General features: G+C 42.4%; 1 protein-coding gene across 2 annotated transcripts in view; it reads right to left on the bottom strand.

The window, feature by feature from the left end:
• Positions 1-358: 358 nt before the first annotated feature.
• The window catches only part of LOC115800063 (protein kinase C beta type-like), a 43,644-nt gene continuing 16,047 nt past the window's right edge, over positions 359-27,955 (bottom strand). Inside the window, exons 3-17 of one of the 2 annotated variants that reach the window (XM_030757416.1) lie at positions 19,094-19,176; positions 17,830-17,941; positions 12,911-13,039; positions 12,334-12,490; positions 11,882-12,016; positions 11,635-11,731; positions 11,365-11,511; positions 11,072-11,245; positions 10,783-10,874; positions 8,483-8,545; positions 8,245-8,383; positions 8,067-8,147; positions 7,877-7,984; positions 7,234-7,374; positions 359-1,087 (exon numbers count right to left, since the gene is read on the bottom strand). In XM_030757416.1, coding sequence (XP_030613276.1) covers positions 935-1,087; positions 7,234-7,374; positions 7,877-7,984; positions 8,067-8,147; positions 8,245-8,383; positions 8,483-8,545; positions 10,783-10,874; positions 11,072-11,245; positions 11,365-11,511; positions 11,635-11,731; positions 11,882-12,016; positions 12,334-12,490; positions 12,911-13,039; positions 17,830-17,941; positions 19,094-19,176 — 1,811 coding nt within the window. In that variant the 3' untranslated portion in view covers positions 359-934. Of the gene's footprint in view, positions 1,088-4,088; positions 6,784-7,233; positions 7,375-7,876; positions 7,985-8,066; positions 8,148-8,244; positions 8,384-8,482; positions 8,546-10,782; positions 10,875-11,071; positions 11,246-11,364; positions 11,512-11,634; positions 11,732-11,881; positions 12,017-12,333; positions 12,491-12,910; positions 13,040-17,829; positions 17,942-19,093; positions 19,177-27,955 lie in introns of those variants that run through there. The other variant, XM_030757349.1, reaches the window with a different exon arrangement.

The following is a 27,955-nucleotide window of genomic DNA, read 5'->3' as shown; positions in this document are numbered from 1 at the left end:
TCAAAACACTATTAGAGATACAGCATTCAGAGTGGGAACTAAAACTTGATTTGGATATTTCAAAACTGACTCCGGACACCTGACGAGGTTTTTCTCTCGTCCACGAGGTCGAAAGCAAATCTTTAAACTACTGGACCAACGGACATGGCATGCATAGAGGAGCTGCACCACAAAGACTGTATAGGCCTACAGCACTAACCCACCGCATACGTACACAGTGCCATAGAGAAAGAGATTAAGCTAGAGAAAGACGTTTTTAAATATCTCTGCCAAACAGGCGGTTTTTTTTTTGTTGTTTTTTTTTTGGGGGGGGGGGGGGGGGGGGGGGGGGGTCTTTTTTTTTTCCTTTTTGCATCAATTTGGAAGACGAGACGTGCTTGAGACTAAGTTCAGGACTAACTTAGACATGAGGTTAAAAATCAGAGCTTTTCTAATTGGAAACCTTCCCTCCAAACTGCAGCCTGTACAGACACACGTTTGTGTGTGCGTGTTTACACACAGTACATTATTGATCATTGTAGGTTCATGATGCAAATTCTACAGGCTGAAGAGAAGGAACTCAAGTAAACAAACACTCTTGTTGGTGATCAATAGAGCACATACACACTATTAACACATTCACTGGGACTCTTGATCACCGCCCTTTGTACTGACCGGCTCACTGAGGTACTGTGAATGCTATCCACGCCTGGAGTTTTCTAGAAACTGGCCATCTGCGGGCTTTTTTTTTTTTCACATTGCTGTCTGTGTGTGTGTGGAATTAATGTGACGGTTTATGATTGCCCAGTTTAGATGCTGGTGTGGTGTTGAGACAGAAGACAGTGTGGCTCTGAGTCCTGATGAAATTGCTGGGTGTGTCTTTGATGAAATGTAACTGGGCCGTACGAGTTGAAGTAAAGTCTCGCCCAGGCTGCCTCTAACCAGCGGGAACTCCTCAGACTTGTATGATGAATTCTGGGTTGGTGTAGGAGAAGCCTTGAAACTCGTTCTGGTCAAGGTTCATGATGAAGAGCTTGTCTGTTGGCGTCAGCTCCACCACCATCTTTGTAAACTCCTTGTCAAAGTTGCAGACGTCTCGGCGTGTTTTCTGCCACAAAAGAAAAAAAAAAAAAGAGAGAGACGAGAAGGAGGAAGAAAGAGAATATAAAGTCAGGGTGAATTTGTAAAGAGATTTTTTAAAAAGGCGGTTTAGACAGAGGGTCGACGACAAGGAATTAGAACATCTTTCTCAGAGGAAGCACAAAGATGAAGCGTAGAGGAGGAGGAGGCAAATACTTGTGGCACACGCAGAGACACAGTTTGATCATTTGCAGAGGTGGGACAAAGTCAGTGTGTTGCAAAAAACAAAAAAAAACAAGTCTGAAGGCTACAGAGTCAAATTCCACGTCCAAAATCACGTCCATAAAACTGGCTGCCATTAAAATAATTAATTTTTTAAAATCCTGAAAACCTGCTTCTCTGTTGGGGTGTGTGCGTTTTTGTATGTCTAACCCCTTTTTTTTGGTAAAAGGGATGCTCTTCAAGTGTAGCCTAGTAAACTGTACATAAAAGATGGACATAGCCACTGTGCACCATATTTTTAAGCCTTGACTTTAGCATTTGGGTGTCGCCAGCAGAATAAAATAAATAAATAAATAAAATCGACTTTTGATAATATTTATGAAGAAGAAATGTCTTTCAGCGTAGTTGTTGGACCTCCAGGATACACACAATGAATTTTTGGTAAATAGGAATTTAAACGCTTATTTTATTTTTTTAAAACGAGTCCTCCAAGTTATGTAAGATCCCTAAACTCACATCCTGTTGACTCCTCTGCTTTGCCTGAGCAAACACACCTTTGTCTCCTGCTCTGTTTTTGCAGTTTAAATGACCAGTTATGCACACATCCACAGTCGTGACAATTTAATTGGCTCTCTGCAGTTTTTCCAACAGCATTTTATGCTTTTTATGGACCTGCAGAAACTGGAAATAAGGTTGATGTCAGCTGCAAGTAACAGAAAAGCTCTCAAATCTAAAAGAAATGGCCTGAAATATGCAGAAATGGTTTGCAGAGCTCAGAGGAAATACAGAGTCTCATGAAGACTGTGAGTTTGTCATTAAATGATACCTTTTTGAAATGGTTACAATGTGATTATATTGATCAGTGCAGCTTTAGTCTTTGGGATTAGGTGCTATAATGTCATTCCAAGTCCAAGGGCTTAAAGTTTGTCCTAAATCAATAATCTAGTGTTCATATGAACACAAACAGATTTGGCTTCATCACTTTTTTGTACTGGTCTTTTAAGTTTTCCGGTCACCTGTTTCAGTCTCTATATAAGCATCTGGCTACAATTGAAGCCAGGCTTAAAATTAGTTAAGACATTAAATCAGAGTCGTGTGGGTTGCATGTGTGTTTTGATGTCCAAGTCCAGCGTAGTCCACACCTCTGCTCACCAGTAAACGGTGGCACCACAAGAAGTGTTAAGACTGAGCAAAACAGATCACTGATTCCATACAAGACTGAGAAAGCAACTTGACAAAGAACAAACACACCCTGCGGACAAACCCAGAAACACAGTCAAAAAGACCAACCTGAACCACTTTAACAGCACAGATGCAGAAAGATCCAAGACAAACTCCCAGAGAGAGAGAGAGAGAGAGAGAGAGAGAGAGAGAGAGAGAGAGAGAGAGAGAGAGAGAGAGAGAGAGAGAGAGAGAGAGCGAGAGCGAGAGAGGAAATGTTCCAGTACAAAACAGATGAGGATCGATAAAACAGACCAGCTGCAGGACCAAACCACAACCGGAAAGGATTTCACACAGGGAGGTGAAGCAGTGAGCCCTAGGCAAGACACATGTGTCTCTCTCTCTCTCTCACACACACACACACACACTCACACACACAGACACACACTGTTTCCTACCTCCTCGTTTCATCACAGGGCTTCCAGCTGAAATGACTTTTCCCATCTCTACCATCGGTCCACGTATTCACCACTAGTGCATGAAGCAAGTGTATGTTGATGGCTTCAGAGTGTCTGTTGCATTCATGGGTTTGCACTTAATGTCACAAACCTATGAGTAACACTTATCACACAATATACTTAGATTTATGTTTTTGACAGCCCTAAGGTCTGCAAACTATAAATGTAGCATAAACAGTTAATAAAGAGCTGCCTCTAAAGCAAAGCAGTGATAAATCAGATTGAGGTTTACATGTGTTACAAGTTTTAAAGATGCTTATTAGTTTTAAACCTGCCTGTGATTAGTTTTTTGTAGGTGCATAAACAGTTAAAAATGAGTGAGTGTACAGTTTCACAGTCAGACCCAACCGTCCTCATCGTCCGGTTTGAAAGCACAGCAGTAGTGCTAATCTGGAAACTTCAAAATGGGACTTCATTAGCCAATGGGTGACACCACTGTAGCTATGCCCATCTGTCTATGGTCTAGACTTTGGGAAAGCTTTACAAAAACCTCAAAGAGCACGTAGAGAGTGTTGTATGTGCTATCAAGTTTTATAAGTGTCTTTTAGAATGGTGGTCAAGGTGGAAAATGCTTTTTGGGGGGGATGTAGGGATTTTTTTTTTCATTATGGGCTATGGGGAAAAAAATGGGCTAAAGGCTGAGTTTCCAGTTCTCAAGGTTTTAGGGGCAGCCCAGCAGATATTAGCGCCAATTGTTGGCACAACAATTCTGGACATTATATATGTTAAGAGTATTTCTACACCAAGTCTGAATTTATATGATGAGTTAGGAGACTTTCAATGAGAACTTGCAGCCAATCAGCTTGGATGAGGGCTCCGCACCTTCAGTAGTATCTGATACACTGTTTGGGTGCAACAGCAGTAACAAAGCAGACACAGCAGAAGTCGTCTGGTAGGCATCAGTGAGTATATTATCAGTTTCCAGTCATACAGGACAATTACACAATCCACTGAAGCATCTCTCTCATCCAGAAACAATGTATCCAAATACAGTATCTCTCTGATATAGAACTCAATATATATATATATATAGTTTTCTCTGCTCTCTCTTATTATTTCAACATGTATTTATCATTACCATCATCACACTAAGTGCCTTTTTTCCCCACCCAGAAGAACTGTTTGATGTCGCCTTCCTGTCACTTCTTTTTTTTTTTTTTTTTTTGATACGATCTCAAAAAACATCATTTGACACACTGTTACTACCCTGCATTGTTACACAGTTACAAAAGTATAATACAACTCAGACATTTCATTTTATATATGAAAATTATGGGTATTGTATTATTGGTGAACAGATAAACTATAATTATACATGTACTGCAAAATGGCACAAGACGGCTGCCTTCATCACAGTTGTTGAGGACATTTTTCGCCTCCTCATGACTCTGAACTTTATTTTGGCACTTTTGGACATCATGTTTCGGTAAGCTAACAAACTACCAGCTTCAAAAAAGTCTAAACACCTTCATCTTTTCATATGTGAAATTCTCCAAAGATGGTTGCCTACAAGCAAAGAGATATGACCTCTGCCATTAAAAACACAGTGTAATGTGGAGATTGTTTTCAGAAATTGATCAAGAGAAGAGCTTTAAAAAAAAAAAAATTACTAACTTGATGCAGACCTTTGCTGAGTGCATGTATAAAGATTTCTATCCTCTGAGTGATTAAAAATTAAAATCAGCCAAAAAATGCAGCTAAGCTCACCACAACACTGACATAACAGAAAATATTTGGTCCAATAGTCAAAAGTAAAGTCAACATTTGTAAAATGATTAGTAGTCAAACAATCATAGCAAAGCAATTGGTCAGTTTTCACTTACACTGCATGAATTACCAACATGTGATCATAGTACACTCATCAATATCACTGATAGGTTGTCATAGTCAATATGCAGTTACAAAGGAGGGTAACACAGAGACAGGGCAGGCTAAAGTCGGCCCTGAGGTCGGACTATGACGTCAGCCTGCCGGTGTGAGCAGCCGTGTGGCATTCAGGAGCGAGCAACATGTCTGCACTATAGATAAAAATACAGCCGGTAGAGCTGCTACGGGAGCAGCAGTGTTACGTGACACGCTAAACTACAATAAACTCAGAACAGTGTCGCTGCTGCAAACAAGACTAGCGGCCTACTGGCACCTTGACACGTGATTATTTTAGCCGGTTGCTATCAGTTGAGCACCTGTCTGGATTTCTGTGTGAACGTCATTTAAATAACACAGGAGATACACCCATTTAACTTCTTTCTGAAAGTCAGATGAGCAGATAAATATCACTCTTGTGTAAGTACAGAGGTGTTAGGCTTGGATAGTTAGCCTGGCTTAGCATTAATGCTGGAAGCTAGCCTGGTTCTCCTCACTAATTTGGCAACAACAACTACCATAAACTACACAAAGATGTTTTATTTAATGTTTTAATCTTTCCAGTCTAAACGTTCAAGCAAATGCAGCAACCTTCAAGGCAAAAGTTATTCACCTGACAGTGGGAGCAAAGCTAGAGTCATTATCTGTGCTCACTAGCATGTTAATTAACACAAAAAAGTACAATAGAGCAGACTGTAGAGTTTTTTTAGATTAACATATGAATTATTAGGATGTTATCCTGCTGTGTAAAATTTAAGGTGTTTATAAAGCTCTTCTTTTGCTCAGTAGCTGTACGTTGTCTATTTGTTGTCAGACTCTTTTCTGCATTACCCGAAGGTAAACCAGTAATGCTGCCCAAAAGCAGCTAAATGATGCCTTTCAGTCTGTCATGCGACTCTTTCCCTACAGGCCACTGCCGTCCTTTAAGAATCTCGTTTAGGGAGGTTTTATATGGTGTAACTCTCTCTACCACACAGTTTTACAATACTGCTTATTTATGGTTTTAACCAAATAGCTACAGCATGTAATTTAGTGTGACATATGCTGACAGATTAGCGTTGTCACATTTCTGTAAAACCACAGAGACAACACACTAATGTACTTTAGTTCTGGTTGGTATATTGTTGAGATTGGAAAGAGCCAGGCTAGCTGTTTCTGGGTGCCTCCAAACTTGCTAACTGCCGGTCAGTGACCGCCTGGTAACTAACCCGTTGCTAGGGAAAAATGTGTATTCTGTGACTAGTTGGCGAGGGGTTGCTGGCTGTCGTTAGGTGAAATTGTTTGCAAGGAGGGTGTTGTGCTGATAACATCCCTGCAATTGCTTTGGTTCCTAGCAGGTCATCAGGGTCACATTAGGAACACACTAACATTTCTGTAAACACTCGCAAACTACTTAGAAAGCGTTTGCCTTCAAAGTAAAATAGGCCAAAGCAATAGCATGGAGGTTTTTGGTGCAGCACCTTCTGTGCGGCCAGTTTCACCTAGCAACAGCCAGCAACCACTCTCCAACCGGTCAGAGTGCACAGCTGAGTGGTCTCTAAGCCTGTGTGACTGAGGCTTAATTCCTCCCGAACTCTTGCGCCAAGCACACCAACACTGGAGTGATATTCTTTAACTCATCACAATTTGATAGCAAAAGAAAAAGACACATTTCCCAAAATGCTGAGCAATTTCTTTCACCCTGCCAAATGCAGAATGGATTTGAAATGATGATGATTTTTTTTTTTTTATTTGTTTTGTTTTTTGTGTGTAGTATACATGTGAGGTGTAGGGGATAACTAATGCAGACCAGTAATATGCGGCATGGTCAGTGATCTGTGTAAGAGTACTCAGGGTTAACAAATGAGAAGCCTTGGAATTCTTGCTGGTCCAGGTTGGCTATAACCTCCTGATCTGGGGGGGTCAGCTCTGGGGGGTGGCGTGTGAAAAAGCGGTCAAAGTTCTCAGCATCACGCCCACACTGCCATGGAGAGGAGAGGAGAGAGATGGGGGAGGGGGGGGGGGGGGGGGGGGGGGGGGGGTTGCCGTGAGTTTGATGAATGATGAGAGGAAAAAAAGGACAAACAACAAAGAGAAAAAAGAGAAATACAACTAAAACATGGCATCAACCAATCAAATCATTCACAGCCGAAACTGTGGATTTCCATTGGTCCATACGCGAGCCAGGTGAATTTTCAGCTTCATCATTGGTGACTACGCTCACAAAACTCAGCTCTGCATTTGTGAGAGCAGTGACCAACGGCAGGTGATGGTTGGGTTTGGAGGATGAGCAAACTAATTCTGATAACTTACCTTAAAAGTTTGAGCAAAGTGTGTCATTTTTCTTCCTTAGTGTGCGAAAACTTCTAAGGCATTTAGTGAAAGTTGATCAAATTAAAAGCTGAAGTGAGTCTGCATGTCATATACTCACAGCTTTCGGTTTGAAAGGTGGCTGGACTTCCTTATTCTCCAGTTTTTCCCAGTCTATGTAGCGGAAGAAGGCGTGCTCCTTGATGTCTCTCTCGCCTTCTGGGCCACAGCCCAGACGCTTAGCTGGGTGTTTGGTCATCAGCTAGAAATCATACACAGAATACAATGTGAGATCAGATGCATTGGTTTATTCTTTTCAAAACTGACCAATACTCAGAATCCCCTTAACATGTGTGTATGCCTGTTTTAGATACATTTAATTCCATACGGTTTCCTTAAATGCAGCATTTTGAAATTAATACACAGCAATGTAGTGTAATTATATCATGCAGGATATTATGAATGAGATGAAAAACAGTGATCTTTATTAATGAATATTCTACTTTACAAAGCAGTGAATGAATAAAACCATATCAAGAACTGAGGATGGTAAATTAACAAGCATAATCATCGCTTCCTGCCACGAGCAGTTAGAGGCAGTTCAGCTCTGGCTCAGCCTCACTGCTGGAGGCTGCGGACTAACACACAACAGCCCTCAATATGACAAACCCTCCACCGCACAGAGTGAAACAAGCAGAGGTTTTAGGGGCCATGTTAAGACGTTATTTGTGTGTGTGTACGTGCATACAAGCATGTTTTCTCACCCCCTTGCAGATAGCAACCGCTTCTTTGGACATGGATTTAGGGTACGAGACGTGATGCTCCATGATCGACTGGAACAGCTCGTCTTCATCTTCACCGTCGAAAGGCGGCTAGAGAGCCACAAATGTACACCAATTTTCAGTTGTTGCTTTTATTTTTTTAAAAAAGGTTAAGCAGTGAATGCATACAAACCTGTCCAGCAAGCATTTCATAAAGCAGGACTCCAAAAGCCCACCAGTCCACAGACTTCCCGTAAGGCTGATAGGCTATGATCTACAGGGGAAAGAGCAGGGTTGCATTCAATAGTTGAAAGGTTAAAAAATAAATAAATAAATAAATCATCCAGCTACTGCCCAAATCATAAATGCACCTCTGGAGCGATGTAGTCCGGTGTCCCGCAAAAAGTCTTTGTGGTAACGCCATCAAGCATGTTCTCTTTGCACATGCCGAAGTCTGCAATCTTTATATGGCCTTCAGAGTCCAGCATCACATTGTCCAACTTCAGATCCCTGCAGACACACATATATGCAGATGTTACTCATACCTGTAAACTAAAAGTGACCTGAAACTACATGTGACGAGTCGAGCTGATTCAAAAGCTGTCTCACCGATACACAATGCCTTTGGAGTGAAGGAAGAACAGACCGATGGCAATCTCAGCAGCATAGAACCTGAAACACATGCAAGCATCAGTTTTTAACCCCAAGGTACATTAGGAGTGGGTGATACACTGATCTCTATGACACATCTATGACAAATCCATGACACATTCTCTCACAGCGTTGTGCCACTGTCATCCAGTTTCATTTTAAGCATCATGAATGAGAAAAACAACATTTGTAAGCAGTCACTAGGATATGTAATAAAATTTGGTAATGCATAAAAATATCATGTTATATCAGTTTAAAAAAAAATAGAGGGATCGCTTCACCCTGTAGCTAACACTAGAGGTATGTTAGCAAAGCTTTGTGGAGGAATACACACTTTAACGGACCATCTGTTTAAACATTTCCTATTAAGGGCATGTTTTGTGTTTGTGTAAACACCATGTGTGCAGATACAGGTTGAGAAATAACTCTGTTAACTCTGTTTAGATTATGTAATAGCATGCTAATTAGCCACGTGCACATGTAGCTTATGCTAACGAGCCAAAGGGAGCTGTAGTAGTTAATCTTTAAGTATCCCTACGATGTCATGTTTATAGGGAACCTATTATGCTTCCCCTTTTTTCTGTCATGCAGTGGGGAAAATAATTATTTGATCCCCTCCTGAATTTTTAAGTTTGTTTCATTTTAATGGAGACAGAAAGTATATCCACCAAAAAATCCAGAAAAAACATTACATAAATGTCAAACTGATTTGTATGAGAGTGAAATAAATATTTGATCACCTGTGGGAGCCAGAACTCTGGCTCCCACAGATCAGCTGTGTGTCCATGTGGCACAGTTTACTTTCAGTCACTTACAAATACTCCTGATCTCAGCTTGTTATGTGTATAAGAAATATAAAATGACGATCAATTGCCCTCGGTCTGGAGCTCCATGCAAGATCTCGCCTCATGGGGTGAAGATGATCATGAGAAAGGTGGTGGATCAGCCCACCACCTTTCTCTTGCTTGTTAATGATCTGAAGGAAGTTGGGACCACAGTCACCAAGACCACTAACATGCTACGCCGCAATGGATTGAAATCTTTCAGTGCCCATAAGGTCCCCCTGCTCAAGAAGTAAATGATTCAGAGAAGGCTTTGGAGAAAGTGCTGTGGTCAGATGAAACCAAAATCAAGCTCTCTGGCATCAACTCGACTTGCTGTGTTTGGAGGAAGAAAAATGCTGAGTATGACCCAAAGAACACCATCCCCACAGTCAAGCACGGAGGTGGAAACATGATGCTTTAGGGCTTTTTTTCTGCTAAGGGTACAGGACAACTTCACTGCCCTGAGGGGCCAAAGGATGGGACCGTGTACTGTAAAATCTTGGACGAGAACCTCCTCCCCTCAGCCAGGACACTGAAGATGGGTCTTCAATCATGACACTGACTCAAAACATACCACCAAGGCAACAAAGGAGTGGCTAAAGAAGAAGCAGGTTAAGTGGCCTAGCCAGTCTCCAGAAAAATCAGTGGAGGGAGCTGAAGCTTCAAGATGCCAAGCAGCAGCCAAGAAACCTAAAGGATTTACAGAGTTTGTGGATTTTTGGTGAATATTCTGTGTCTCTCCATTAAAATGAAACTTCCATAAAAATTTTCATTCCTTTGTAACTGAGCAAACTTACAAATTCAGCAGGGGATCAAATAGTTATTTCCCCCCACTGTGCATATTTATAGAAATGCTCATATTAAATATGGCCAAAGTTTCACATCATTTTAAACTCACTCCATGTAAGTCAGAAGCTCAGGCCTCAGACTGCTCTAAACACTCAGACAGTGAGAGCAGATGTAAAAATATCTGCTCTCTCTGTCTGAGTGTTTATAAGGTTATCACAGGACCACAGGCTTGCTGTTCAAACCTTCTGTTTGCAAGGGGCAGCCAATCAAAGGGTAGCCGACTTAAAGGAAAGGAGAGGAGAGCTAAAACAATTAGTTTCAACCAGCGGATTAATTGACGAGCTGTACCAAGGCCCAGCATTAGTTTTAAAAAAAGGATTATTTTGAATTGTGAATATGCAAAGTCATCCTAGTACCGAACTGTGATTTGGAGAATTGTTGTGTCACTAATAAGTAAGAAAGCAAGAACAGTGAAGGAGAAGCAAAACAACTTTTCAAGATAATCTTGACACGGTACCTTTCTTCTGGAACTAATAGAAGTTAATTTGAAGAAAGGCAATTCCTTAAGTGGAAGATTGTTTAAGAGCATGGAAATGTTTGATGCTGTACTAGATTTGATCTAACTCAGTGTGTGTGTGTACTCACACAGCATGAGGCTCCTTAAACTTGCCGACCTGTTGGATATGATACATGAGGTCTCCTCCATTAATATACTCCATGACGAAATACAGTCGGTCCTAGAGGCAATAAAGAGGAAGCAGGAGAGCAGAATGAAGGAATAAATTATTCAGAATTACAGGTTACTGACAAGCTGATAATTGCACAGTTCAAACGTACACAATAATTTGAGACCGAAGCAAACAAGTCATGAAAAGCATTATGATAGCAAAATGAAAGATAAATAAGAAGGCAGTCTTGCTTCAGGCTGACTCACCATGGTTTGGAAACACGAGTGCAGCTGAGTGAGGAAAGGTGGTTTTCCCGACAAGGCGAGGACTCTCTTCTCCACCATGGTGCACTCCACATCATCATCTTGGATCACCACATCTTTTTTCAGGATTTTGATGGCATACAACTCATCTGTACCTTTCCTCTCAGCCAGCATCACCTTAAGGAATTCAACGAAAGGTAAATTAATGAGTTTTAAAGTGATTTTATTTGGCTTTCTGTCCACTGGCAGCCATTTTTACATCATTAACAACACATTTCTACTGATGCGCGCCCCACCTTGCCAAAGCTGCCTTTGCCCAGAACCATGATGAAGTTAAAATCTGAGAGCTTGACGCGGTCCTGATTGCCGTTGCTGTCATACTTGCACACCGAGGAGGAGGAAGAAGAGGAGTCAGTTGGCTTCCCAGGACCCACTCTCGCTCTCTGGAAAGAGGAAATATTATAAGAAAGAAAAAAAAGAAAAAAAGAGGATTATGAGAGAAAAAGAAATGAGCATGAGCACAAATTAAACCTGTCGTTATTCTCCTCGGTTTCTGTACATCTCACCTCAAGCCTTTGCCGTAGCTCCTCATTACCATCCTCTCCATCTGGCTGGACGGGAACATTAAAGTATTCTCCTTCCTCCTGGGACAGCAGCTTATACCTAAACCGCCAAAATGAAAGCAGAGCATTGCCAGACAAAATCCAGGATTATCACCAGACTATGACAACAAAGTCCCTAAACATTCATGCCCCTGCACCTCCTGCCTGTATTATTTCTATTTACTCCTGTCTAATTTTTCCAAATTCTCACCATCCATCTATTCCTTGTTTCTGTAGCTCTGAGATCCCAAAGGACAGGGAGCCCATGAAGTCATTCCTGCTGGTCAAATCCCAGTCCCAGACCTCCACTGACAGACGGCGATCTTTGTCACTTTCTTTGAGGTTGCTAAAAAAAAAAAAAAGAGGAGGACAGTCAAATGGGAGATAAAGCATGTTCTTAATGTAGCTAAAAATAAAAACCAAGATCACAGTCCTCTCATCTCTCTCTCTGCTCAAACTTGGAAACAATGTAGCAAATCACACTTTTTCACACCTTTCCTACCCCAGAATAGCTCGAACAACAATGAGCACAAACAGGAAAAGGAGAGCAGACTGGGTCGCTTGTATGAGCTCCAGTTAGCTTTGTGCTTATGAGACTGAAAATGAGGCCAAGTAAGTAACTTTTATAAAAAGGCAAGTTATGTTTAACAAAAGGTGTCTCACAAAGTGAAGCTCTCATTCCAGGAGGGGTTGAGGGAACATTTGATGGTCTTTGTCTTCTGCTTGCTCTCACTCTTGGGATCGGGGATCAGCTTGAGTTTGACGTAGGGGTCTGACAGGCCATTGGGGTCCATGGGCACCAGATTCCTAGCCTCTTTGACTGTGAGGGGTTGAGGACATGAATACAAATAAGTGCCAGAAGAAGATCCCAAGATAAAACACACTTTTAGACTGTCCGCAGTCTGTCCTTTCCCTGAAGTGTCAGCGCAACACATTCACATCTAAAGCTTTGAATTCTGCTCTGCCCTAAATAACTCTGGCCACATTAGACAACACTTAACAACAGTTTAGTTTCTCTTCCATAATCAATCTACAGCTGTCTGAAAGAGAGCTGGCACGCAGCTGCGTGTCCCAGTGGTGATGTGGGTCAATCGTTGGATCATTGATCAACTAATGGACTTTCCAGTTTCAGTCTTAGGCTGGCAGAGAGCTCTGAGAGGCACTCAGTGCATTTGTGTGTGTGTTTCAGTGAGAAAAAAACAAAAGTGAGAATGAAGAGGAAGGGACATAGAGCACTCACTGGTGACGGTCAGAGTGTCGTCAGTGATCTGCGCAGAGATGTGGATGCGTCCTCTCCTTTCTGTGTGATCGGTCCCGCACAGGCTCGGGACGTTGGCGACACATCGCTTGTGGATGTTCATCATACAGTCTGAATGCAGAAAGAGGAACATTGCACAGGTTGGTTGATTTTATGAACCACAAAGCATCACAATCTGTCCAACATATGACATCATGTGTCTTTAAACCCCCTTAAGTAATTACCGGAAGGCTTTCAGTGCTTTATTGACAGATTAAAAGAGATTTAGGGCTACACCCTTATAGATGTGTGAGACTTAGAAGGGCCAAAAATAAACACAACAAAAACCAATCAGTAAATATGCAGATATCCAGACAGTAAATAAAACTGCAACTGAGGCACCGAGGACAACAATCATGACCAAATCTCATCCATGCTTGTTAGGTCTGAGCAACCAGAGATGTGTCCTCACCCGGTCCGAGAGCCATCCTACAGTCCCTGACATACAACCCCAACTCCGAAACCTAGACAAATTAAATCTTGTAAACCCATACTTTATTCACAACAGAACACAGAAATCATCCAATGTTTAAACTCAGACAATGTATAATTTTAAGAAAAATATTAGCTCATGTTTCCCTCTGTGTAGCATTCCCTCATCTTTTAACAGCAGTCTGTAAACATCTGAGAATTAAGCTGCTGGACTTTTGGGAGAGGAATGATGTCCCATTCTTGTCTGGTATAAGATTCAAGCTGCTCAACAGTCCTGGGTCTTCTGTGTTGTATTTTTGGTTTCATGATGAGCCAAATATTTTCAGTTGGTCAAAGGTCTGAACTGCAAGCAGGCCAGTTCAGCACCCGGACTTTTCTACTATGAAGCCATGCTGTTGTATTAGCTGCAGTATGTAGTTTAGCATTGTCTTGCTGAAATATCCAAGGCCTTCCCTGAAAAAGACGTCATCTAGATGGGAGCATGTGTTGTGAATCTCAGCTCATCTTTACATCTGAGAAACTCTGCCTCTCTAAGATGCTCTTTTTTTTTTACACCCAATCATGTTACTGACCTGTTGCCAATTAACCTGATTAGTTGCAAAATGTTCCTCCAGCTGTTTCCCTTTAGTGCCACTTACTGATCCAGTAAGTGACTTTTTTGGGAACATTTTTCATATTCAAAATGAGCTAATGTTTTTCATGAAACAGGAGGCAGATGATCTGCTGTGGCGACCCCTAAGGGCAGCAGCCGACAGAAGATGATTTTTCATGAAATAATAATAAAATAATAATAAAATGTCTGGGGCGCCAGGGTGGCTCAGTGGTTGAGCGAGCAAACATATATGCCATGTGGCGGTGCAGACGGTGCAGGTTCGAGTCCCAACCTAGTCGCCATTTACTGCGTGTCTTCCCCCATTTCTCCTCCCGCCTTCCTGTCTCTCTCCACTGCAAAAACAACTACCAAATAAAGCCGCAAAAGGCCAAAAAATTATTAAAAGAAATAATAAAATGTCTCAGTTTAAACATGTGATATGCTCTCTATGTTACACTGTACAAAAAAAAGGGGGTTATGAGTTTTGAAAATCATTGCATTCTGTTATTATATATATATTTTACTCAGCATCCCAACTGGGATAAGAGTCTCTCTCTTCTAGTTATGCCCAAACTGTTGCAGGATATAGTCGCAGCATTGATTTGTTACATTTGTGTTTTTGTAAGATTTCACTTGCAAAAGGTCACATCTGAGAGAAAAACAACACTTCTGTGTGCAGTTTTCTTGTGCTCGCTCTACAAGATTTTTAGATTTTTACTGCAAACTTGCGCTAGAGACAGAAAAATCTACAGCTGGAGCAAATGACTATGATGAAAAAAAAAATGCAGGAAGTGCTGGAAATGATTCTTTTTATCTCAGTTAAGAGTTCACTGAGCCTGTGTTCCATGTCCTGCGTCTCTTGTGTCCAAACAATCTGCTGAACATTATTCCTTGTCCTCTTTGAAATCGTGATCACTATTTTGTTTCCTCCTCAGCTCTGAGTAGATGAGGCTTTCCTCAGCTTAAACACAACTCCAAAGCACCCCAATACAAACACAGTGTGTTTTTGCGAGTCATCGATGTCCAAAAGTACCTGCGCTGGCCGTAACTGACACTAAAGTCCTGTGTTGTATACATATGCGGTGTTCAGAGGGGTTTAAATGTTTGGCTGTTGTAATAAGGTACAGGTAAATATTAAATGAATTAGACAGTGAGAGTAGATTACAGTTTAAAATAAACTCCTATTATTTTACAGACTAGTAAGTGGGAAACAGTTTGATCTATGGAAGCAGAGACAAATATAAAAACATGAGACTATTTTCTAATAATCCTTGGTCATTGTTCAGTCTGTCCACTAGATGGCAGACATTTCTGATGTACCAAGCTACACATTTTGCTCCACTCTCTCCAATCAGTGGGTGGTGTTGAGGTTCTGAAGGTGGGGAGTGAGAAGTTAATCTGTTGCTCTCTGCATGTTTTCCGTTCCAGTGACAATAATGCTCCATGCGACCATTTAATTCTGATTAATTATATTTAATGTCTCCAATGGACAGTGTGCTGAACACAGCCAAACCATCAACCCATTAAAGATTATAAACCTTAAAACCAAAAATATCTACTTTGGTATGAATATTTGGACTTGCCTGGCATCATTTACAGAAAATTGTGAAGTGATACTTTAATAATTCTTATATCTGTATGATAATTAATCTATTTAAAATGTATCCAACAACACTTGGATTTTCGGAGTCATGGCTGTAAAGTAAAACAAAGGCAGGTCTTCAGGTCATATGTTGTGTGTTTGTGCAGTTTAATAAATAGCCAAACCCATTTGTAAATTACATTAAAGCATTCTAGTATTTTCATGATGCAAAGTCAAAGCACAATGAGGAAATGTCTACCCACTAAATAATGATGGTCTGAGCATGACACTGCAGAGAGCTAACCTACTTCCTCTTTGTGCCAACACAAACGGTTTGTGACACAACTATAGAAATGCAAAAAAAACCAAAAAAAAACATCATGCACGGGTTGATTACTGTAAAGCACGCATGCAAACTGAAGTCAGAGTGTTTAATGGTGGAAAGTTTTAGGGAAACTTTGGTTTAGCTTGAGCTTAAGCAACATGTGTATCATCAAAACTGTAAAACATGATAAAGTCAAGCTTATATAAGCGAAAAACTCAACCACAGGAAAAGAACTCGTAAATTGGCTGAGATATATCTGAGAGGACGGTGTAACGATGCAATCGGCATTAATGTAATGAATATAAGTTTCAACATAATCCTCCGGCGGACAAAAGTTTTGATCTTTACCTCAGAGTGATGCACGGTATGCTGCAACATGACCTGTTCTTTTAGCCTGTGTTCATTTACATTGTGAAAAGTTAAACGACCTGAATTTGCCATTAACAGTTTCTTTTTGCTACGCTCTACTAACTGTAATGGCAATCTCATTTTCATACAACAGTGAGGAAATCTTAAAATCCAAAACTTGTGGGCAAGTCCTGAAGCCTTCCGCTTTCTGCTTTTTTTTTTTTTTTTTAACACCATCTTGTAATTGTGAGAAAGAAAACCAGATTTAATTTTCAAGATGCAAGGCACTTCCACACAAGTATGAAAATAAAAAGGGACACCATGTTTATACAAATTTCTCTGCATAATGAACTGCAAAGAAAATTCTCCAAAAGCATCACAGATGCACCTCTTACAAATTAAATATTACATCCTTCATCAAAGTAGATTTATTGCAGGAATGTGTTAGTCTATATCACATTTATTATGGAGCACCTGACTGCATAAGAAGGAAAGTACGTGTACAACATGCCAGAAAAATCACACTTATTTACACTCACTAGCCACTTCATTAGCTACAACTGTTCAACTGCTCATTAATACAAATATTTAATCAGCCAATTACATGGCAGCAACTCAGCACATTTAGGCACGTAGATGTGGTCAAGCCAAACTACTGAAGTTCAAACTGAGAACCAGAATGGGGAACAAAGGAAATTTAAGGGACTCTAAATGAGGCATGGATGTGGTGCCAGACAGGCTTGTGTGAATATTTCAGAAACTGCTGATTTGCTGGGATTTTCCCACACAACCATCATTAGCGTTTACAGAGAATTGGCCAAAAAATAGAAAATATCCAGTGAGCAGCGGTTCTCTGAGTGAAAATGCCTTGTTGATGTCAGAGGTCAGAGGTGAATGACTTTACCAAGATTAGAACTAAATTCTAATACACATAATATAATTGGAAAAACATTGCTTGGTCTAATGAGTCCTGATCTCTGCTGTGACATTCAGAATAAACAACATGGAAGCATGGAGCCATCCTGTCTTATATCAACAGTTCATAATAGTGGTGATGGTCTAAGGTGTGGGGGATATTTTTGTGTCGCTCAGTACAAACTGAGCATTGTTTAAACACCACAGCCTGAGTATTGTTGCTGAACATGTCCATCTCTTTATGACCTCGGTGTACTCCTCTGACGGCTGCTTCAATCAGGACAACAAGCCTTGTCATTTCAAACTGGTTTCTTAAACATGGCAGTGAGTTCGATGTACTCAAACGGCCTCCACAGTCACCAGATCTCAGTCCAATAGAGCACCTTTGGGATGTTTTGGAACGGGAAATTCTCATCATGGATGTGCAGCTCACAAATCTGCAGCAACTGTGTGATGCTGTCATGTCAAGCATGGACCAAAATCTGAGGAATGTTTCCAACACCTTGATGAATCTTTGCCACAATTGAACTGAGGCAGTTCAGAAGGCAAAAGGGGATCCAATCCAGTACTAGCAAAGTGTAACTAATTAATTGGCTGGTGAGTTTCTAAAGCCCACACACACACACACACACACACACACACAGACGTGCAGATTTTTGCGTACTTACGGTCACATTTCATTCCCTGGTGTATCAGCCCATAAAGGAGGGACCCACAGTGGTCACAGAAGGTGGGACTGGAATAAGTGTGGACCTTAAACTTGTGTTTACTACGAGGGTCCTGTAAAGAGGAGAAATAATGTGCTTGAGTATAATTATATTCAATTAAATCAGGCTGTTGCAGATTGTTGCTGCAGGGTCTCCTGTTATTCGGCATTTAAAGCGCTGACTCGGTTAAATTACAAGAAAACAGGTTCCTAGCTTCCTCCAACAGGCATTTAGTCGTTTTGCATTTAATTTGCAAAAGCGTCTGGATACAAAAATAAAGTTTATGGACAGCAGAACATTTCAGTCAGTGATTGCTGAAGATCTCATTTTACTCTATGTGATATATTACGGTGCTAAACACATGATGTCATCTCTCCATGGCAGGGATTTCTTAACACTTAAAAACTGCTTCAAGGATTTGCTCCTGTCTAGCCATAAGTGCATGACTTATAGTTTCTCCAGTTTGAGTAAATAAATGTTCAAATATTTTAAAAGAGCAAAAACAAAAATGTGAGAATGAGAGAGAAAGGGATGGAGAACTGAGTGACTTTGGAGGATGAACAAAAATAGGAAACCACAGCACTGGTGATATAACAAAGACAAAGAAAGAAGAGTGAGAGATTAATAAACATCAGTGATATGACTTTAAAATTCATTCTAACCCACAACGGTGTGCGCGTGAGTGAAAGAAAGAGAAATAACGGCTCATTAACCTGATGCAGCCAGCCAGCACATTTTCCCTTTACTGACGTGTCTTAACGTGATTTTGGGACTGACATGTCAGCAGGAGAGAGGCTAAGCAGTTAGGCCAGTCTGTGGGGTGTGTGTGTGTGTGTGTGTGTGTGTGTGTGTGTGTGTGTGTGTGTGTGTGTGTGTGTGTGTGTGTGTGGGTGTGTGTGTGAGATTTCAATAAACAGTACATTAGCAAACCAAAAGCCAGTGCTGACCATGCTCATTTTATTAATAACCATCATTCAACAACGAAACAGCTTCATGCATTAACAAAATATTTAACCTGAACACACACACATACACACACACCTCCACTTAGAGGTGTGTGTGTGTGTGTGTGTGTGTGTGTGTGTGTGTGTGTGTGTTTGCCTGACCTTTATTCAGGTCTGACTAAAAATAAGGAGCGAAGGATCGAATAATCAAGCTGTGTACATGTTTTATCGAGGTGTGTGGTGTGTGTCTAAGTGTGTGTGTTTGCTTTCTTTATACTTACATCGGAGGCAGGTCCTTTGTCGGCCCCCGGACAGGAAAAGGTGACAAATTCATGACAGCGCTTATGGACCACAAAACAGCACACTGGGGAGAGAGAGGGAAAAACAAAGTGAATATCAGCTCAGCCTTCTTAGCAATGCCAAATAAGGCAACACAATAACAGCACTGAGATGAATCAATATGTCAATTATGTGGCATTAGTCACTGCAAAATAGGCTACTCGTATTTCAGCAGTTCACATTTATTTCTTCATTGCTCCCAACATCTATATTTAGTGTTTGCTTCTGTTTGGATGATTTTAAATTTAACCACAGCATGGTGGGAAGTCTAATAATCACACCCAGTGACATTAAAGCTGCCACAGGAAACTTCCCACGTTAAAAAGCTTCAAATGGCAGAAGGATGAATACCTGGTGATTTGACTGAATGTTCCTGCTTGAAATTATTCAGTGTAGCAACTGAAATAAACACAGTTCATACTTGCAGCCTTATATAGCACATGGCAGCTAGAAGGAAATAAATCCTGTTAGAGGGAAACTGGTAGGACTGGAGCCTATCCCAGCTGTCATAAGGCCAAAGGCAGGGTACACCCTGTACAGGTCGCCAGCCTGTTTGCAGGGCTACCTCAGAGAGACAGACAACCATTCACACCTATGGGCAATTTCAAGTAATTCAATGAACCTAACCCCAGTAAGTGCATGTCTTTGGACTGTGGGGGGAAATCGGAGTACCCCGAGAAAACTCACGCAAACACGGTGAGAACATGCAAACTCCACACAGAGAGGTCCCAACCAAGGCGGATTCGAACTCAGACCTTCTAGCTGTGAGGAAACAGTGCTAACCACCACGCCATCGTGCTGCGCGATATGTGAATCACTGTGACAAAATAAATAACTAAGCTGGTCATTTTCTCAATCTCTAAAATGTCAGAACAGTCGAGAGTGTCCATCACAAATCTCAAGGCAAAGAAACAGTCCAAGATTCAGTTTGCCGTCATAACAGACGGGTGGAAAAAGTACAAATACTTTGTTACTGTACTTAAACACACTGTGCTCATTTCAATGAGCACAGCAATATATTATTTATTAAGTCTAGACTGTTAAAATTAAAAGATATGGCTGAGTTGAACACACCAAGATGGCGCCGGTGAGGTCAGCAGCCGTCGTACCTGCTCCTACGCTTTGTTTGTATATATTAGGTTTAGCTCTAATTTTGGACTTTATAATTCCGCCTGCTCTGTGTCATATCACGTATGACAGACAGACTCTTTTTAATATCAGAATACAGCACTCTGGCTGTATTCTGACACCTTTTTCTCCCGACCCGACTTGGCCTCAGGAGATACTGCGTTTCCAGTGGGCCAGCTCAAACAAAGGACGGACCAGGTCACGGACAAGGCCCCGAGGGAAAAGAGCCGGCGTAAGAGAAAGGCTGAGGCGCAGAGCGCACCAAACGCCACTGCCGAGCATCCTGTTGGCTAATGTCCAGTCACTGGATAACAAGCTGGACGAACTCAGGGCCAGGATACAGTTTAAGAGGGACATAAGGGACTGCAACATCATCTGTCTCACGGAGACATGGCTGACTCCCCTCATACCGGACCACGCCGTACAGCCGTCGGAGTTCTTCAGTGTTCATCGCACGGACAGAACGAGTGAGTCTGGAAAATCAAGAGGAGGAGGTGTGTGCCTAATGATTAATAACAACTGGTGTGACAGTAGGAATGTTGTCCCTCTGAAACAATCATGTTCACCTAACCTGGAGCTCCTAACCCTGAAATGCCGCCCCCACTACCTGCCCCGCGAGTTCACTTCGGTCATCTTCAGCGCCGTCTATATTCCACCTCAGGCGGACACAAACACTGCACTATCCGAGCTACATGAGGCTATTTCCACCTATCAGGCTAACCAGCGTGATGCGGCTCTCATCGTAGCCGGGGACTTTAACAGTGCAAACTTGAAAAAGCTGATACCGGAATTGATTCAACACATCGACTGCCCCACCAGAGGAGAGAGGACCCTAGACCACTGCTACTCTCCATTCAAAGATGGCTACAAAGCAAAGCCTCTTCTGCCTTTTGGGAAGTCTGACCACACCTCTGTCCTTCTCATGCCGAAATACAAACAACGGCTCAGGCAGGAACCCCCTGCTGTGAGAGAAGTGACACGGTGGTCTGATCAAACAGAGGCCGCTCTGCAGGGTGCGTTGGATTCAACCGACTGGGACATGTTTCGCAGCAGCGCGGGCGGAGACATCGAGGAGTTTACAGAAACTGTTGTGGGATTTATTGGGAAAGTTGTTGAAGACACTTCACTTAGGAGGACCATCAGGACTTTTCCCAACCAGAAGCCGTGGGTGGATAAATCTGTCCGCGACGCCATGAGGTCCCGCACCGTTGCCTACAACTCCGGCCTCGCCTCTGGGAACATGGAGGACTACAAGGTTGCATCATACAACGTCCGCAGAGCGGTGAAAGAGGCTAAACATCGCTACGGCCGCAGACTGGAACAGCAACTACAACAGTCTGACTCCAGGGGACTGTGGCAGGGACTACGCACCATCACGGACTACAAAGCACCACACACACACCCGGTGAGTGCCGACGCTTCTCTGGCTGATGAACTCAACATCTTCTTTGCGCGCTTTGAGTCGGGAAGCCGACAGCCCGCTGCGCTCCCGGCCGGAGGGGCGGAGACACTCACTGTGACGGAGCGCGACGTGAGGAGGGCGTTTAGACGTGTAAACACCAGGAAAGCGGCTGGACCAGACGGTATTAGTGGACGTGTCCTTAAGACCTGCGCTGACCAGCTGGCACCTGTGTTTACACTGATATTCAACCTCTCACTGAAACTGTGTGTGATTCCCACCTGCTTTAAAAAGTCCATCATAGTCCCTGTCCCAAAGAAACCACACCCCAGCAGCCCCAATGACTTCAGGCCCATAGCACTCACCTCTGTGGTGATGAAGTGTTTTGAGAGACTCATCAAGACATTCATCACCTCCTCACTGCCCACCACCCTCGACCCACTACAGTTTGCATACCGGCCAGACAGATCCACAGATGACGCCATATCCTTCCTCCTCCACAAGACCCTTTCACACATAGACACTGGTAAGGGGAACTATGTGAGAGTGCTGTTTGTAGATTACAGCTCAGCATTCAACACCATAGTTCCCTCCAGGCTGGTCTCTAAGCTGCTGGACCTGGGCCTGGGCCCATCCCTGTGCAGGTGGGTTCACAGCTTCCTGACCAGCAGACCACAGGTGGTACGAGTGGGTCACCTCACCTCATCCTCCCTCACCCTCAACACTGGATCCCCCCAAGGCTGTGTGCTCAGCCCTCTGCTGTACTCACTGTACACCCATGACTGCGAGGCCACGTCAGAGTCCAACGTCATCATCAAGTTTGCTGACGACACTGCTGTTGTGGGACTAATCTCTCACAATGAGGAGACAGCCTACAGGAGAGAGGTCTCCCGCCTGGAGAACTGGTGCCAGGAGAACCACCTCCTGCTCAACGTCAGCAAAACGAAGGAACTGATCGTGGACTTCAGCAGGAAGCAGCAGAGGGACTACCATCCACTTGTCATCAGTGGTGCTGAGGTGGAAAGAGTGGACACTTTCAAATACCTGGGAGTGACCATCTCACAGGACCTGTCCTGGACTCATCACATAAACATCACTGTGAAGAAGGCCAGACAGCGTCTCTACCTCCTCAGGCGGCTGAGAGACTTCAAGCTCCCACTCAAGGTGCTCAGGAACTTTTACACCTGCACCATCGAGAGCATCATGCGTGGGAGCATCACCACCTGGATGGGAAACTGCACCAAGCAGGACTTCATGGCCCTAAAAAGGGTGGTTCGTTCAGCTGAACGGACCATCAGAACCACCCTCCCCAACCTGCAGGACATTTACACCAAGCAGTGCAGGCTGAGGGCCATGAAGATCCTAAAACAGCCCAGCCACCCCGGACACTCTCTCTTCTCCCTGCTCCCATCAGGCCGGCATTACCGCTGCCTGAGGGCTAAGACTGAAAGGTTGAAGAAGAGTTTTTACCCACAAGCCATCCGTCTGCTCAACTCTGAGCCCTAACTGGACCATTATTGCACAATGTAAATATTATAATTTATAAAAGTGTGTATAGTGTATAGTATATAGAGTATAGTGTATAGTGTGAATTACTTTTTTTTTTTTTTTTATTCTTCTTATTTATATGTGTGTGTATATATGGTTGCAGGTACAAAATACATTTCACTGTGCATTGTACTGTGTATAACTGTGCATGTGACAAATAAACACTATCTTATCTTATCTTACCATTAGTCTTAATATAGAATGAAAAAGAGAGCTACCAGTAATGAAGAAAGTGAAAGTGACACTTTATCTTTTCTTCAGTACATGGGTACCAGCGTATGCACCGAGCAGGGTTGTCATAAAAAAAAAAGAAAAAAAAAATCTGTCCTAATTTATACTAAAAAAATTACTCAAAGATTACATATTCATTTGCAACAGTAATGATCCCAACAGTCTTCACCTCGCCCAGCCGACGCACAACTTCACACAGACCCTCCCCTCACTAGCAGCTGAACGTGTGAAAAGCAACAAACTTGGCAAAGCACCTGAAGAGTAAGAAAGAGTCTGCTCTTTTTGGTTGGGGAATTTTTGTTAGGTGGATTTGGAAGTGGACAATTTTCAAAGTGAAAAACTAATAAATGAAATGAAATTAAAGTAGAGTTTTCAGTTATGTGTATTTTATTTGAATATTTATTTTTCTGACAGCTTTGTGCTAATACTCACTGCACTTTAACACTCTAGACTTTCCGCTGCTTACATTTTCAGATCAGGCTCGTTACTAAGTTTTAACACGTTTGAGGGGAGTTGATTATTTCACGTCATTGCGTGCCTCAAAGTGGTTCATTTTTTGCTCTGCTGAGCTGGAGTTGAGAGTTGTGACAGATTCTGATAATGTACAGTACCATTCAAAAGTTTGGACACACTCTACCATTCATATGAATGGAAGAGTGTGTGTGTGTTTTGACTGGTACTATATAAAGAGCATGTGTATTGCCATGAAGCCTAGGGACACACCCATCTCATATTTGCATCAAAAATCGGTGACAATGAGTCAATCCATGTTCAAATCCTTTCAGCTCATTTCCATGTCGCTGAATTTACTCCGTCGTGTAACAGCAGCCGTTAGCAGCAGAGTTAACGAAGCAGGAGGAGACTGACAGCAGAGGGGCAGCAGTCTGGAGGCATTTCACTGCTACACAAGCAGATTCTGTTTATATGTTTAGGTGACAAAAGATTTCTCTCTGTAGATCACTTACATTCACTCTCAATATGTTCAGTCAGAGCCATTACATAAGATGGAAGCTAGAAGGACGTTGGTTTGGTTTAACACTTGTTGGGAAGCTTTAATTGTACTTATGGTAACTCCTCAACTCGATTTAATAACATGTCACTCCAGATTGTCGGCACCTCCTCGCGCAACGTGTGTGAGGAGGAAGAAAAACTACTGTGAGTGTAACTGAAAGCAGCAGCTGGCACTCTCACCTTGAACCAAATGAGACAAGTGCAAATAAGATGTGTAACACCAGTGCACTTTAACTGCACACAAATAAATACAAACAATTCAATATTTATATTCTTGGAATTATTCATGTTTTACTTCAATTTGCAAAGTTCGGAAAGCGGTTCACCCCGAGCCCGATGTTGCCTTACACATAAAAGAATGATTCCCAGTCTCTTCTTCACGGTGAAGATTACAGCTTGTTCATTTAATACTGGAATCAGTACTGGCAGGTACACACAGCCAAGGTATCAGTATTGGATTGGAAGAGGAAAAATGGGTCTGACAAATTTCTGAGCCAACATCATCTCCATAAACCGACACTGGGGAAGCTAGCTGTATGCTGCCTCTTTGTCACCAACACCGCCACTCATGCAAAATTTGAAGCCACTGACTTGTTTGTTTAAAAAAAAAAAAAAAAGAAAAAATGCTAGCAATTTGATTAAAAATTAAATGAAGAACACAGCTTGTTAGGTCTTCTATAGTTATGGGGAAAGCCAATCACCACCATCCGAAGATTCAGGAGGAAAGCTTAGGGAATAGATCACTTTTTTCACAATTTTTAAAACAAACATGTAAAACTAATTTATTGTATTTATCACAGTTTGGCGAATACTTTGTGGGGTTTTAGTCGTGTTGGGACAGAAATAATCTGAGATGTTCTGAGAGACTACAGGCGAGTTCAACCTTTTTTTGGGGGGGCGTTCTATAAACTAAATGGTCAATCAAGGTGTGATACCTTTACTAGAGCTACTACTGATTTAAAAACAAAACAACTAAAAACCCATCCAGCAATGAAGCTAAACTAAGACCAGGTACATTTAAAATGCTCTGAAAAAAAGAAAAAAAAAAAATCACTTTCAACAGATGAAGGATGACAACTGACAGAAGAAGCAGAATAGTTGAGCCTCATTATCACCAGGGTATTTTTACAAAGATGAAAATCTTGCGCATTGCTGATTAAAACGACATCCACTTTAAAATGGCTTGGAATATTATCTAAAAACAGAAATCGGGCATGAGAATGGCTCCGACTATCATGATTATTTTATATTACCTCAGTACAACAACAGCCAGTTCTTAAAACAACACACACAAATGCAGGGTGACATTACGCTGTGCTTTAATCTTAATTATTCACCTTCTCATTACATTTGAATGAGGCACAGCGGCAACTGGAGGCACTTTCCACGGGTTTCTAGCAGTTAAGCAACAGAGTGCTCAAGGCTGCGTGTCCGTGTGAGCGTTTCATTAGACCAGGAGTGAGGCCGGGTCACATCAGTCCAATTTTAAATCAAACAGACACCACAGACACAACAGTAATAGGGATAGGATGAAGACGGCCCATCTGTTGCCCTCTACAATGCAAATGAGGCCACAAAAGGGGAAAAAAATAGAAGTCGACGAGACAGGACAGAAAAAAAAAAAAAAAAAAGAAGAGTGAAGAAGTGGAAGATGTGCGGTTGCATGTGTGTCTCTGTGAGGACCAATTTGAGTTTTAAATGTTGGGAGCGAGGACACTTTTTGGAAATGGAGCCCATTCTGATCAAACAGCTGTTTGACACGTTAGAGATCGTTTCAGGGTCCACGTTAAAATTAGGTTTACCTTTGGGGTTTGAGAGTTGGGGTTGAGAGTTGTGACAGTTCGGTTGGGGTTAGCGTAAAGGGGTTGGGCAATGCATTATGCCGACGAGGGTCCTTGCAACGATAGGAGCAGAAATGTGTGCGTGCGGGCAGGAAGGGATGGGGGCACAGCTGGGTTTGAGGCAATGTGAGGGGGTGGAAATTCATTTGTGTGTTTGCAGCATGTCAGAAAGACAGAAACAGAGAACTGGAGCGGCAGAAAACAGCGAAGAATGCAGCTGCACTTTGGAGCCTTTTGTTCATAAACCTGCACCGTCACTCACACACATCTGCATGCGCGCACTCACAGACACACACTCCAAAAAGGTACACGCTACTGAAAGACAGGCCTAGTGACCTGGCGAAGAGGTCCTTGCTCTGTTGCTTAGCAACCAGGCTGAGCCCTAGAGTCGAGTCTACACACACCGCCCCATTTTATCTGACTGATGGCGTCAGCAGCAAACCAGAGCCGATCCAAAAAAGATTCCTGCAAAGGAATGCCAGTTTGACAGCGGGCCGGCAGTTCTGCATCAACAGGCGGAGCGCCGGGAAATTCCTCCATCTTGGATGATCACCAGTACACAAACGCACAGACGGAGACGCTGAAATCATCATTCAAGCCTCAGCTTGCCTGAATAAACTGAAATATAAAGATAATGCTCTGCTCCTGGATGGCTGTCTAAGGACTGCACTCATCCAGGCAGCAGCAGAGGCAAAAATAAAGTTCACCTCTAGTTGTAATAAGGATGGGGGGGGGGGGGGTTGCCAAACCTCCATCAGCTACATTTACTAAATTAAAGAAAAAAGGATGAGGTAAATGCTATGACTTAATACCATTTTACCGGTCTGGCTGATATCTGTCTACTCACGCTTCATTGATTATGGTAGGATAAATCATTCATCAGTGCATGTGAATGAGATTAACTGTGGCTCTTGCTCTATTTAAGCTGAAAGTCTCCACCTGTGCAGGGCCACACAATCTTCATTATTGTGGGTTTAAGGTGCACCCACCCTCGTGATCACTGTCAGCTGGGAAAGGCTACACCCCTCCTCCACACTTAAGAACATGAAAGGATGGATGATTACATCACATGCGATCTTCCTGTTTCACTTACAGTCAGGGAGCACTACTGAAGATCGCATCATGCCCCCACTCTCACTACTTATTTCCTGCCTTCATAGGTGACCTTGCAGAAAAGATGAAAATAATTTGCATGTGGGGTTATTTTCTAGTAGATGCTATCAAAGTCGTCACAAGTCCACTCAGTTCTAAGAAACTGAGAGCGGCCCAGTACCCAGAGTTACTCCTGTCTAAATGCTTCTCAGTTTAATCAGGTCGGGGAGTGTCTTGTTTTACAGCCGCAGCACTCAGGTCATCTCAGACATTGCAGGCACCACAGGAGATAAAGGTGAGAGAGGCAAAGAATTTAAAAAAAAAAAAAAAAAAAGAGGTTTTTTTTTTAGCAGACAAGTTGAAGAAGAAAGAGGAGACAGAGTGCAAGCTGTCTGGTGCTGTTTTTGCTCTCTGTTATACAAAATATGTTCGACCTAAGCAGGGCCTGAGAGTAACTACTCTGGTTTATTTGGGTCAGGTCCGACTCTGCTTGCATCACCTTGGAATCGGCACTGGACTATTTGTTTTCACAGCCACAGTTTCACCAATGTATC

The sequence above is a fragment of the Archocentrus centrarchus genome, chromosome 1 (assembly GCF_007364275.1).
Source record: "Archocentrus centrarchus isolate MPI-CPG fArcCen1 chromosome 1, fArcCen1, whole genome shotgun sequence".
NCBI classification, from domain to species: Eukaryota; Metazoa; Chordata; class Actinopteri; order Cichliformes; family Cichlidae; genus Archocentrus; species Archocentrus centrarchus.
The sequence above is the reverse complement of the archived record's forward strand: the minus strand, read 5'-3'. Positions and strand labels throughout refer to the sequence as shown.